General features: G+C 38.5%; 1 protein-coding gene across 2 annotated transcripts in view; it reads left to right on the top strand.

Moving 5' to 3' along the window:
* Positions 1-5,431: 5,431 nt before the first annotated feature.
* LOC149836385 (uncharacterized) overlaps positions 5,432-15,246 on the top strand; it is a 53,486-nt gene continuing 43,671 nt past the window's right edge. For both annotated transcript variants that reach the window (XM_090005307.1, XM_090005308.1), the window contains exons 1-4: positions 5,432-5,663; positions 5,806-5,999; positions 6,299-6,617; positions 7,710-7,808. In XM_090005307.1, the coding sequence (XP_089861433.1) occupies positions 5,568-5,663; positions 5,806-5,999; positions 6,299-6,617; positions 7,710-7,808 (708 nt within the window). In that variant the 5' untranslated portion in view covers positions 5,432-5,567. The remainder of the gene's footprint in view (positions 5,664-5,805; positions 6,000-6,298; positions 6,618-7,709; positions 7,809-15,246) is intronic.

The raw sequence follows: 15,246 nt of genomic DNA on the forward strand, positions 1-15,246 counted from the left end.
AAAAGAGGAACCCACATGAGAAATTAATTCTAATTAAATCTATGGAATTAAAATTTAAATAAAACCATAATTTAATGGATAAGTAGGAGTCCATGGGCTGGACGTCCCCCCCCCCCCCCCCTATGGACTAGCCTAATGGGTACTCTACCTTGCCTAAAATAATGATAAAATCTGTAATTTTTGGTATTAAGGGACCTCTCTTAAACCCTAGTCAAGGAATTCAAAAGTTACCTATTTGAGGCTTAGAAGAAAATTTGCCTTTTCTTAGACTTAGATATTTTTTCTAAGTCAATAGGCAAGAGACCACCCTAGGGTGGGATGTCCCACCCTATTGGCCCCCCTTAACCATGGCTGAAACCACTACAAGAGGTAAGCCAAGGTAAGATAAAAAACTTAAAAAAATAAAATAAATATCTTGATAACAAGCATTAAACAAGAAACAAACAAATTTAGTTGGAAAAGAAATTTTAGAAAGATAAGTAATGGGATGGAATTGATTAAGAGAAAGAAAACTCATAAAGGGTTTGAGGAAAATCAAAACTTATACAAGGGAAAGGGCTCAAACGCCCCTCTGTTTTGCCCTTTTTCCTTCTCTCTACTTTCTAATTTTCTCTTTTTTTTTCTCCCTTCTTCTCTCCATCTTTGGTCCAGGGCTTCTTCTTTCTCTTCTTCTCCAAGGAAGTGACCTCTATTGAAGCAAAGATATAGCCTCGAAAAAAGGGAATCAACTAAAGGATCCAACATGTGTGTGTCTGGAGTTCCAGTTTATTTTGACACTTAAAAGGTAGGGGTTCTAACTCAATACTCGTAGGCTAAGTTTCGTATGTATGCTCTAGATTGTACATACTGAACCCGTGTATATATATATATATATATATATATATATATATATATATATATGTTGATCCTAATGCATAAAGGGATCGATATTGGTTCAGACCCAAAAACCATTTAATCAGTTGAAAAAAAAAAGAGAACCAATATATGAATGCATAGATTGATCCCTACTCCGATCAGTAATGCATATGTGTGTAAAACCAACTCAGATCAATCCCTAGTTGTGTCAGGACTGATCAACGATGTGTGATTAAAAAAAAAAGAGATGATGATGTGTGTCGGTTGCTAGGTCTTATTTGTTTAGGGATCATACCGATAAATAGCTGTTGAAATGGACCAGACCTGGACCTATTGGAACTGGGTATGTCCAATTTCAGAGACGTCTGCTTCAAAAGAAAAAAAAAAGTTATAAACGTTAAACAACCTTTCTTTCTCAAGTGTAGTAAGATGTCCTCTCACTCATAGAGGTGGTTTCTTCTTGTGGAGATTTGATGATATTGGACCTTTGTAATACATGGTGTTGGAGACTATGAACGATTGTCACTCTTTACTATAATAAAACAACCACATTTTTTGAAAGCCTCATAGTTTGGCCATGTCCATACAATTTTGAGTCTGGATTATAAGTTAGTTAAAAGCATGCTGCTTTACATGGCAATTGTGGCCCAATTTATAGGGAGGTGATATTTTTATAGAAATTATTTGGACCCATGAGCCAACTCCATGAGACTTAGCTACTCATACATGCCCCATAAGTAACCATAAGAATTATTTGTTGTAGATTATATGTTCAAGTCGATGCTTCTATTTGAACATAGTTATATGCATTCCAGTTATGTATTTAAACGCTTTAACTGCATGTCAACATGTGATGTTAAGTGGTCACATGTCTTGGTAATGAAAAGAAAGTTGTTTGAAAACTGTAACTTGAAAGGACTTTTAAATATTAATGATGTGTTTGGTGCATTAGTTAAGAAGACCTTTTAAAGCACTGTTTATATAGTAAAAGACTAACTTACTCTTAGCCTTCTAAAATGGGTTAGGTTTGGGTCGGGTATAAGTTAAACTCACCCAGCCTAACCTGAACCCAACTCGAGGTGGATCGAGTCTAGTCATGGGTCAGGCCAGCTTGAACAACCTTTGGATTGTGTGTTTTTGACATAAAAACATGAATTTTAGGATACCATCAATAGCAAATCCGCCTGCAACTAGATCCGGTGTCAATCCCTACAATGAACTCAATTGACTGAGTCTAGGTGCCATCTTGGAGGGAGCTTATCTTGCATGTTCATACTTAACATTTTGAACCTTAATAAAGGTTGCTCACTTGAGCATATGGGACCGCCTATAAATAAGTCAACCAATTGTTTCTAACAATATATCGCATGGACACGGTGATTGTGTAGTTTTTCGTTAATGAGTGGCATGTGGGGGGGGGGGGGGGCACGTTGACAATGGTTGATGATGGAAAACGGTTGAATCATTAGGGGCGTCACTCTTGCTACTATGATCGGGCTTTGCATTAGCAAAAACCCATGTGAGCATTGCGTTAAGTTTGACATCGATACTCTTTGTGTCATGGACATAGAATTTTTTGCAAACTCGCGATGCACCAAACTGCCCAGTCTGACCAACCTAACGATCAAAGGTCGCATACCAACACTTTTCTATGTGTTGAATTATTTCATTGACTTTGCACACCACCTTGTGCGCAGCTGCCTAACGAAAGTTGATCAAACACATTTTCAAATGAGTATTCTATTTAGTCAATACCACTTTGTGCATAGCCATCCTATACCATCTATCACTTCCGAAAATGATATAAACTTGCCTTAGCCTTGCATGTCATGAAGCGTAGTACGACTCCATGCACACGCTACAATAAAACTTTGCCACTGAAGGAACAAGACCTTGTGGTCCTCAGTCTGAAAACCAGTTGATGATTGAACACCATAATGAAGAGCACCCCCCAAACTCGTTCGACGATGCCTAGGCATTCACCCGCCTAGCCTTGAGTCACCATACTCGGTTGGAATCACCTAAGGTGATCCTTGGGTGAATTATCCCTAACCCACACGTACCCCTGTGCATCCAAATGCTACGCGTGAGAAACTCCTATAAGCCGAGAAGTCCTTAACCAAATTTATAAAGGCAACATTCTCTGATCCGCTGGCACTGCTTAACCAAACAACGCTCCACGTCTGTGTCGCCACACAATGATGCACTAACGACGATATTGTTGCCTATCACATGTCATGCTATCACCGCACGTTATCGATCAAGCCAACACATACCGCGTATTCCTACACTCGATACATTTTCCACTCAATAGAGCTCTGCACTGCACATGCTCCATTTCGAAGGCTCGATCCGGGACATTCTTTTCCACCCAAACCATTGTCGTCCTCGACAATGTCGGTGCAGGTAGGAACACAGTCTTAACTAATATGCTAGTTTTCTTTTGTACTTATCTTTGGTCTACTTCTTTTCTTGACCCTACTCAACTTGTTCTGGTTTTCATCCACTATCGCCGCAACCTTTAATACGCCAAGTCTCATTCCTTAATGCTCCTCCAATAATTTAGACAGTAGTCTTCCGCTCCATCAACATCAAGCATTCTTCGCTTGTGAGACTTCAGTGCAGTCTAATACACAAGTGAGTCATCATCGCCCACACGATAAACTTGTCGTCTTCATGCTCATAGTTGAGGTGCCTTCCGACCCTAGCAAGGACAATTTCAAGCCCTTTGTGGTCCTCGCAGAGGAAGACAACCACCAACGTGTGCCGCAAGGATATCAACTCTCTTAAGGCACCAACTTACGGTTTTTCAACAGTCCAAACTAGTCCTCAAGTGGGGGACGTCTACTTGTGTATCACCCCAAAGCGGTAATTTAAAGCATCTTTCTGGGCACTCATATTATACAAAGGGCAACACGGCCCAACACTGCAACTCTCATCCGGAACTAGTAAAACATTTTCGCAGGAACCAAACCGATGAACCACAAACAACAACTTTTTTCGCACACACAATCCACAGATGAATTGCCAACTCAAGGGACCAAAACATTGAACATTATGCTCAAGATGGGCACTCCGCTAACCCATAATCTTGGAAAAGAATATAGAAGTTTATTTGAGTCTATCATACCCAAAGGTGCAAATCCATTCAGCCGAATCTAATGTACATTCTCTGCATGCAAAAGGCAAATGTCATGCTCCACCTGCGAGCCTAACACACAACTGGTAGGAATCTTTGGCTTATTTATGTTCTCTTAGCCAACTGAAAAATAACCTTACACTTCTGCTTACCATCGATAAGTTGACCCATACCACCCTGCCAATATCTTACTTCTATGCTCAGTCAACAACACTTCAGCTACACAAATTTTGTGTAACCAAGATAAACCATCACTATCCCCTTTAGTGACACACTCAATGAACAACAAGGTCTCTATGAATCTTTCTATTCTGATGTCAATTTGTCATGGGAATAAAATTTTTTGCAAACCCGCGATGCGCCAAACTGCCCAGTCTGGCCAACCTAATGATCAAAGGCCGCATGCTAACATTTTTCTATATGTTGAATTATTTCATTGGCTCTACGCACCACCTTGTGCACAACTGCCTAACAAAAGTTGATCAAACGCATTTTCAAATGCGTATTCTATCTAGTCTATGCCACTTTGTGCATAGCCATCCTATACCAGCTATCACTTCCGAAAATGACACAAACTTGCCTTAGCCTTGCATATTATGAAGCGTATTATGACTCCATGCACACGCTACAATAAAACTTCGCCACTGAAGGAACAAGACCTTGCGGTCCCCAACCTGAAGAGCAGTTGATGATTGAATACTATAACGAAGAGCACCTCTCAAACTCGTTCGACGGTGCCTAGGCATTCACTCGCCTAGCCTCGTGTCACCATACTCGGTTGGAATCACCTAAGGTGATCCTTGGAGGAGTTAGCCCTAACCCACCAGTATCCCTGTGCATCCAAACGCTACGTGTGAGAAACTCCTTCAAGCCGAGAAGTCCTTAACCAAATTTATAAAGGCAACATTATCTGATCGGGTGACACTGCTTAACCAAACAACGCTTCACGTCTGTGTCATCACACAACAATGCACTATAGATGATATTGTTGCTTATTGCATTTTATGCTATCACCGCACGTTATCGATCAAGCCAACACATACCGCGCATTCATACACTTGATACATTTTCCACTTAGTAGAGCTCCGCACTGCACATGCTCCATTTCGAAGGCTCGGTGAGGGACACTTTGTATCCATAGCTATATATACATGTAGATGTATGTCTGATCTGATTGAGATCCGGGACAAAAACTCCGACGCGGAGAACCAACACCAGTGACAAGAGTCGGGCGGGACACAAAACGACGGAGAGCAGTTCTGGTTCATCAAACAGCCCATAATCACAAGCCCAGCCTGGACCTACAATACAAATTACAAAACTGTCCTTTGGAAGGACGGGTAGGACCCACGTGAGGTAGGGCCCACATAGCATAGCATATGCTTTCCATCTTGATCCCCTCTTCGCGCCTCTTCTTTCCTTCTTTGTTCCCACAACACAACCCAGTCTGATCCTTCTTCACATCACCCCCTCCCCATTCTTCGATGCATCTTCACGCTCGTTCCCTTCTTTCTCTTTGCCTCAGAAATTCAAGAATTCGATGTAAATTACCTCCCTTTCTAGGGCATCAATAATGCTCTGTTCTTCATCCGCATGGTCCAGAGTTCGATCATGGCTTCACGACTACGATGCGATCCAATTCGTCGCCGTCTTCATGATCTACATTCAGGTATCCTGACGGACCTTGATCGCGAATTCCAATTTTCTTCTTTCGTTCGATTTCGTGTTTGGGCGGTTTCCGCTTAGTGCGGGAACGAGTCGATTTCTTCTTCTCCTTCTTCTTGAGGTCTGTGTGATCTTTCGGTGCTCAGATCGGTTGTGCTATGGTCGGATCCATCGGAGCTCTCTACAACGGAGTCTTGCTGATAAACCTGGCGGTGTCGTTGTTCGCTCTCGTTGCAGTCGAGAGCAGCAGCCAGAGCCTTGGACGCACCTATGCCGTTCTTTTGCTTTCTGCGATCCTGCTCGACGTCACTTGGTTCGTCCTCTTCTCTCGCGAGATATGGTAAGCGAAAATATCAAGTTCACTGCTTCTGGTTCCGTCTATTTCCGATCTTTCTATTTTGATTCTCTCAATCGCTATCTTTCCCTAAATTATCCATGGTTATTTTTATTTTATAATTTTTTTATTGTCTCTTCTCCCTTTGATGTTTCATTGAAGTACAGATGCTTGACTTCATGTTGATGCGAATTTTTGGAATTCAAACATATTAATTATAGCAGACATAAGATTTACTCCAACATATTCTTGGGCTAAGCATGGCTGTAATCTGTAATTGTTTCGTGATGATTGTGCTTATGCAGGAATATCTCTCCTGAAAAGTATGGTGCCTTTGATATTTTTTCGCTTAGAGTGGCATTGTGGATGGAGATTATTGGATTCTCCGTGAGGTTGTTATCTTCATTTGTGTGGATTCAAATGTACAGACTGGGGGCTTCGTGTGTCGATACCGTTTACAGGGAGGCAGATTTTGACTTGAGAACTAGTTTTCTGAATGCTGCAAACTACCCAATCATTCGGCAGAACTCTGATAACTGTGATGCTGTGGGAGGTTCTATTTATGATCCTACTTCCTACTCATCTCTTTTTGAAGATGTTCAAGATGGAGGATGTGTGCGTGGGGTAAAGTCTCTTTCATCGCCTGCACCTTGATGCATGTTATGTTATGTGTACTAGTCCTGTTTGGTTTGTATTGGTTGCCTTTAAATCCTCAAAAAAAAAAAAAGCCTGCTCACGCTGGCAAAGTTTCAAAGTTTAATTCTTGAACCTCTTGTTTCTTCCATTGTGATACTCTGAATGACTGAATTGGTCGCATTGCATTGTTCTCTTTCTAATGTTTCTCTGCGTTAGGCTACTCCAGATCATTTTTGTGAGAGTCAGGGATGATCGGCCCAGTTGGCGATTGTTGATATTTGTCATACAAGTGACCCATATGATTGTGTCAGTCTTCTGATTCACCATTCAAAGACCTCTTTTTTCCTTTTTTTTTAATGAGTTTAGAGTTGGATGCAAACCAATCTTCAAATTGCCATGTGAATTATTTGTAGCACATAATTTATAAAGAATAAACTATACAAGCAACTTTTGACTGCCCTGTTGTGGTCAACATAACCCTTGGATGAGTCTCCTACTGAAAGCCTCTTCATACAAATATTGGGAGTCATTTGACTTGGCTAAGCGGACTAGGCCTTCAAACACTTTACTGTGTTTAAAGGTTGTGATTGCTAACAATCAATCAGGGTATCTGTTCAACTTGTGCCTAGTGTTTCCATTGTTTGAGTGTTGGCATCAGAATTTTGATGGGCAGTTTAGCAGGAACTATGACATATTCTATTTCACTGTTTGGAAACTCAGTAAATGTGCTATACACACCTGTTTCCAATTTTTGGTGGCATTCAAATCTAAATGTACCAGAAGCCTTCTAAAATGAAGTTATAAGACATGCTTATACGTTTAAGTTGACCAAGTCTCTCCAAGTAACCACTTCTTAGGTCAACACTTACTCTTGTTTCTAATTTTGAATTGGGTGGTCCTCATCCTTCAGACTGTGTTGCCATGGAACCATCTGGTCTATGTGTTATATGTTTTCGTCTAATTCAGGGGCTATATATCTTCAATTTATGGTGCCAAGGATTCTTTAGGTCTCAGGAAGACGGATATAGGCCATTGCTTTTGCACTTGCATAGGAGAGGTTAATTCTTCCCCTGTTTGCAGGGTCCAAAGCAAAATAATTATGATGATGGTGGATCTACATCTGCTAGTGAATCTCCACAGATGAAGTCCTGCATTAGTACATCTATTCAAGTTATCAGCGTAAGTGACAGTTCTAAACAAAGCTCAATTACTTCTCATGATCATGGTGATGTACAGAATCACTATCAATTTTATGAAATAATCGCTCCGTTCATTGATTATCTTTTGGAAAGTTGGAGACTGTTAAGCATAATAATCTAGAACATATTCTTTGGTAGCTAAAACTGTTTGATACTTTAGACAATATTATACCAGCACTGAAATTTAGACTTTTTCTTGTTTACTGCTTCCCATGACCCCATATAAGATTGCTTGGCGCTACTAACCGTGTGTAAATACTCTATTTCATATTTTCGTTAGTGTGATGCTAAACTGCTAGGGATGCCTTTCTGATTTAGGTTGCATTGTATGCTGCAGTACAAGGCTTTGTTTGGAATATGGCAAGGGCCTTATTCTGTGGACACCCATCCCTCAGGAATGGTTACCACAGAAAAAGGAGGGACACTGTTGAATTTGAGGGTTGCTTTCCACAGAGAAAGCAGCCTCTCTGTTTGCGTTGCCACAATGAACCTGTGGAAATGCATTGGTTTTCATGTGTTTCTACCGAATCCTTGTTGTTTGTGATAAACAATGGATGGAGAAAGAGATGAGAAGCCTGAGACTAATGTCTGAGAAAAAATGCCTGGTATAGATGAATGGAAGGATCTAGGAACTTTGTAGCGATAAAAACCAATTGTGAAAGATATACCAATGGTATAATCGCAAACAAGATTGATGCAATAAGAAGAACAACCATGACACAACAAATATTATTTTGAAGGATAACATTCTTTTTCTTTTGTATCTTGGATTTATTCAAATAAGTGGTCACCTTTGCTCCCTTCTATGGTTGTGTCTCTTAGCATGTTCATTTTAGCTGATTCTCAGGTTCATTGACCTTAATGTGATAGTTATTTGCCATGATCAATTGTTTGTTTGTAGTAGAAATTTTTATTAGCAAGGCAACCTTTTTGGGATTTTTTTAGTATTAAATATGACTGCTAACATTTTGAGGCTTTCCTTAAATCTTGTTACACTTGGTGGTGCAGAGTAGTTATTCTTAGGAAGCACGATTTTTGCAATAAAATTAATAAGAACGATAAAAGGAAAGATGAAACCATACTAACAATAAAAACAATATGAAATAGCATAAAAAGGGCTATTTTGGAAGCACTAAGAAGATGAGGCAACACCTTCCCTCGAGAGGTTTCTTAAAGTGAGAGGCTCATCTCCTGTGTATATGGGGGCAATATAAACATAAGACCATAGATATCACAAACGCCTCTCTAGGGTTGGAAGTATTGGGATGTGATATATCTTTGGATCAGATCTAGATCCATATTAGAAATCCAGATCCATTGTAAAATACGTTATGATCATTGTATTTTATCTGTCCATTTTAACCTCATTATATGTCATATTGTATATTAGAGATTGGGGGCAATATTGTATATTTGCATTGTAATCAGTTACAGATCTTAATGATAGAAGATAAAAAACCCAGACATCCCTGCGATTGATGTTTTCTGGGTATTCTGCAACATCCTCTTCTCTCTTTGTTATTCTCTTCCTTTTGTTTTCTCGGTGGATGATCTCTTATTTACATGGTATCAGAGCGCACGATTTTGGACTGGTTATCAAGGTGAGATTGAAATATTGGTTGATCCCTTTTCGATTTCCTGATTCTTTCTCTATTTCTTGATTCCTTTTCTATTTAGTTGTCATATTTTCAAAACCCTAAATATTTTCCTGTTCTAAAATCTCCTTTTTGTTTTGGGTTCATTATTGGATCCAAAAATACCCTGTTAGCCTTCAGCCTTTGTCTTCTCTACACTTTCAAAAACCCTAACATCTGCTTCTGCATATTTCACATGAAAACCTAAATCACGTGAAATATATTCTCTTTTTAATACTTCTCATTTTCCTCTAAAATCATGTGATTTGCTATAGTGTATTTCATGTGAAAGCTTCAATCACGCGATCTGATGCGTATTTCACGTGAAAACTTAAATCACGTGATCTGCGTGTTTCTTATTTCTTCTTTTAAATCATGTGAAATATTGCTTACTCTCTGATTAAAAAGTTATTCTTGAATATTTGATTGGTTTCAAGCTACCAATCTTTAAGCTATCGATCTTTCTGGTTTCTGAAAAAAAAAAATGCAGACCGGTTCATTGCTGAAACTGATTACCTATACGTATTTTGTCCTTCTCCTTGTTATTCCTCTCCCTTTTGCTTTCTTTTTTATCTTAAAATGGATTCTTCTGCATCTTCTTCCCTTTCTGCTAAGCTTCTTAAATCAACTTGTCTCTAAAGAACTTACCAACACCAATTTTCTTACCTGAAAGAAACAAATCATTCCATTTATCCGCAGCCAAGATCTTTCGGGTCACCTTGATGGATCAGTCCCAATTCCACCAGAATTTATAATGCAGGAAAAGAATGATGATAAAAGGGCTGTTGTGACTACTCATGTTCGAAAACCAGATTTCTTCTCTTGGATAAAGCTAGATCAGGCACTCATTGCCTACATCACATCTACTCTATCTCAGAAAGTTTTGATCAGTATTCCTGATGACTGTATGACTATGGAACTTTGGAGTAAACTGGTTCAAACATATTCTCAGGTTTCAAAAGCAAGTTATGTTTTTAAAAAGAGAATTTCAGAATCTCAAAAAGGGTTCTATGACCATAATGGAATACCTGAACAAAATGAAGCATATTACTTATCAACTTGCGATGGTTGGCTATAAAGTCTCAGAAAAAGATAAAGTGCAGCAGGCACTTAATGGGTTGGGGCAGGAATATAGTGTTGTCTATACTACCCTGTCATGTTTTCCTGAGTTGCCCAACTTTGAAGCGTTGTGATCTAAGTTACTCTTTTAAATGAATATGCCTGGAGCATTAGGAGAGAATTTGTCCACTGTGGACAGCCATAATGTATTCCTATCTGATTCATAGTTTGGAAGAGGGCATGGTGAAATGCGAGGAAGAAGAGGTCATGGACGTGCAGGGAATCAGGGAGGTCGAGGCCTTCTTCCGCTCCCAAATACTCCACCTTTATCAAGTCAGAACAAAAGAATTCCAACATGCTATGTGTGTAAAAACTCAGGTCATGTGAAGAAGGATTGTTGGTTTAAGGATGATCTCAGATATAATCCAAAAGCTAAAGTTCAAGGGAAGTCATGCGATCAATCAGCTGGATCAGGATCAAGTTAAGAGACTCAGGCACCTGTGGATAGACAACTCCTGTTGACAGCCCTTGCAGGACTCAATCTGAAGCAGAATGACCAAGAAGTTTGGTACGTGGATTTAGGCGCAGCCAATCACATCACCGGGGATGAAGGTAAATTTCAAAACTTGGTCCCTTATTTTGGAAAAGATAGTCATTACCAGAGATGGTACTCGATACCCCATCTTTGGCACTGAAAAAGTCTTTGTTCCCATGTCTAATTCTAATCTTCAGTTGTCAAATGTATTCTTTGTTTCAAATGTATTCTTTGTTCTCAACATTAAAAACAATCTTGTTTCCGTTTCCAAATTAGTTGATGATACCAACTCGTGTTATTTTTACTCTTTCTGTTTATGTGAAGGATCTTCACATGAAGAGGACGTATGCTGAAGGTCTAAGCAAGAAAATATGTACCTCTTCAAAGAAGACACATCCATCAAAGTCAGGAATAAATCTGTCGCAAAGTCTAAGAGTTATCATTTGTCCAATTTTCATAACTTGCCCATCTTTAAACTGGGTGTCTGACTCGTCCAGACCTTCTTATATTTAGAGTCACATGATCAATATGGCTGGTTGTATCTTGTTGTACCTGATCAGTTTGGCTGGCTGCACCTTGCTGCAATGAATTTACATTAGGTATATCTTTATTTCTGCGGTTGTATGACATACCTTTAAATCTGTTAGGTTGTGGGGTTGAATCTGTAGTTGGTGATGCATGCTGCCAATCATTTAAGCCATCATGCTCCTGCTGCTCATGAATCTCATCTTCACATATATTCTCATTCACCAGTTCTTGAGCTGAATCATCATCTTCAGCTGGAAATAAATCCTCACTCATCCAGGGCTGATAAGTCTCAAGTGTTTGTGTTTCTCCCTGTGTTTTGTCCTTGTGCTCAAATTTCTTTTCATCAAAAAACTACATTTCTTGATATTCGAATGCACCTGTTCTTAATGTCATAGCATCGATATCCCTTGTAATCATCAGCATAACCAACAAATTTAAAAATGTATGTTTTTTTGTCAAACTTATTTCTCAATGATGCATCAATATGAACATAACAAACACATCCATAAGTTTTAAGAAAATTATAATCAAGATGTTTTCCAAAAAGATCATGATAGGGTGACTTATTTTGAATAACTTTCATGGGCAGCATATTAATAACATGTACAACAATGTGGAAAGCTTTTGTCCATAAATGCGTGGGAACACATCCCTCATGCATCATAGCTAAGGCGCTCTCAACTATGTGTCTATGCTTTCTCTCAGCAAGTCTATTTTGCTGAGGTATCCAAGGACAAGACACTCTTCGATTGATCCCATTTATCTTGAGATATTCAATAAAGTCATTCTAAAAGTATTTGCCCCCACCATCACACTAGAAATTTATGATAAACATGAAAAATTGATTTTGAATCATAGCATGAAAATTTTTGAAGATATTAAAAACCTCATGCTTATGTTTCATAAAATATATCCAAGATTCCAAATGTACCTGGAATAATTATCAACAAAGATCATATAGAATAAGCTTTCAGAAGAAGAGGAATTGGGAGCAGGTCCTTACATATTAGAATGAATGATTTCAAACAATTTTTAAACTCTTTTATCGCTAGAAGTAAAGGACAATACATGACTCTTACACTTGACAACTAGGACAAACATGACTCCAACTCTTGGTTTGCATTGGAAACAAAAATTAAGTTACTAGAATTGAGCTTTCTAATGAAGGCTTTATTACAATGCGCAAAACGACTATGTCAAATATTTGACTTATTCAACTCAGACTCACACAAATCATCAATTATTTTTTACTGCTATCTTAAAACAAGAAGAGCCCAAAACTTACAGCCATGCATTGAAGTCAAATTGATGGATTTAAGCTATGAATGAGGAGATGAAGGCACTTTATGAGTGTCAAACATGAAAGATTGTTCCGAGGCCTTTCGATAAAAATGTTGTGGGATCAAAGTGGATGTACAAAATTAAATATAAACCAGATGGCAGCGTAGAGAGATATAAAGCTCGACTTGTGACAAAGGGGTTTACCCAGGAACAAGGGTTGGATTATGATGAGACATTTTGTCCCGTAGTAAAAATGGGAACAATACGTATTATTTTGTCTCTTACTATATATCACAATTGGATGCTAAGTCTATTGGATGTCAAAAATACATTTTTGCATGGAGATCTGAAGGAAAAAGTTTACATGGAACAAACTCAGGGATATAGTGAGAAGGATCCAAGACAATACATGTGCAAGCTAAACATGGCTATATATGGCTTAAGCAAGCCTCCAGCTTTGTGAAAATCTCTATAAAAAGTGAACTTGTGTGCAAACGCAAATTTAGAAACAAGAAGTGTGCACAAAGGCACAAGGAGAACTCTCACAAGTGCACAAAGGCACGGATACACATGCACAAAGGCAAAAAATATAAATTTCAATGTATTGAATCCCAAAAGGGGTTTACTAAAAGCTACAAGAAATGAGAAGCGGAACACCCCTATATATACAATGTTGGAGTGGGGGGGCTCCAACATATACGTTGGAGCCCCTCCAACGGTTATAAATATAACCGTTGGAGGGGGCTCCAACGTATATGTTGAGCCCCCCCCCCCCCCCCCATGTTACACAAAAGACAAAAAAATAAAAAATGAAAAGAAAAACTAAAAAGAAATAAAAGCAAGAAAAATAGTCATTCTCAAATGAGAATATGTGCAAAATGAGAGATGACCGAAATACCCTTTATCGGGATATATATATATATATATATATATATATATAAAAGGATCATTACATTTTAACACCCCCCCTCAAACTTAGGGTGACATAACCGAAAGTTTGCCAAGAAGGAAGTTAAATCTTGGAGAGCACAACGCTTTGGTGAAGAAGTTTGCTAGTTGGTATTCTGATGTAACATATGGAAGATCTATGGTTCTTCTTAAGTATTCTTCACGAACATAGTGGTAGTCCATCTCAATATGCTTCATGCGCTCATGAAATGTCTGATTTTTGGCAATGTAAATTGCACTTTTATTATCACAACACAATTTTGTAGGCCCTTGAACTTGAATATTCATATCTTTCAGCAAGTTGCGAATCCAAACGATCTTCATGGTAGTAGATGTCATGGCTCTATATTCGGCTTCTGTGGATGAAAGTGAGACCTTCTGTTGTTTCTTGCATCTCCACAAAATTAAAGATTTCTCTAAAAAGATGCAAAAACCAGTGGTGGAGTGATTGTTATTCGGGTTAGCTCCCTAATCAGAGTCAGTATAAGCAATTAAATTCAATTCAGAAGAAGAAGATAGAAATACCCCCTTGTTTATTATACCCTTTATGTATCTGATGATGCGGAGAATGACGCTCATATGAACTGTAGTAGGTGCATGTTGAAATTGACTAGCAACATGTACTGCATGAGAGATATCAGGCCTCGTAATGCTGAGATACGTTAAAGATCCAACCAGTTGCCTGTAAGGTGTGGGATCTTTTAGGAGAATCCCATGATCAATCTTCATCTTCGAACCTACTATTTCAGGAGTTTCACAGACCTTGTCATCTGTGATTCCTGATCTGTCAAGAATCTCACAAGCAATTTTAGTTTGAGACAAAAAGTAACCTCTGTGAGAGTAGGCAACCTCAATTCCCAAAAAATATGTCAGAAATCGTAAGTCTGACATTTCAAATTTTGAAGTCAAGATAAATTTAATGCTCTTGATTCTCTTGGTATCATCACCTGTTATTAACATATTATCAACATATAACAGTAATATAACAATCCCTGCATCAGATTTCTTAACAAACAATGTAGTATCAATATAGCATGAAGTAAAACCATTTTCTATCATTATATTGTTAAACCTATCGTGCCAAGCTTTGGGAGCTTGTTTCAAGCCATACAGAGCTTTACGAAGACGGAGAACTTTATTTTTAGGGATTTCCATACCAGGTGGAGCATCCATAGACTTCTTCATTAAGATCTCCATTTAAAAAAGCATTTTTGACGTCCATTTGAAAAATATTTCATTTTCTAATTGAAGTAATGGTGATGAGACATCTGACAGTAACCATACGTGCTACTTAAGCAAATGTCTCTTCATAGTCAATCCCATATTCTTGATTATACCCTTTAGCTACTAAGCGAGCTTTATACCTCTCAAAAGATCCATCACTCTTGGTTTTGACTTTAAACACCCATCGACATCCTATAGTTTTTTTTTCA

The sequence above is a fragment of the Nuphar pumila genome, chromosome 5, assembly GCF_984573655.1.
Source record: "Nuphar pumila chromosome 5, dmNupPumi1.hap1.1, whole genome shotgun sequence".
Taxonomy (NCBI): Eukaryota; Viridiplantae; Streptophyta; class Magnoliopsida; order Nymphaeales; family Nymphaeaceae; genus Nuphar; species Nuphar pumila.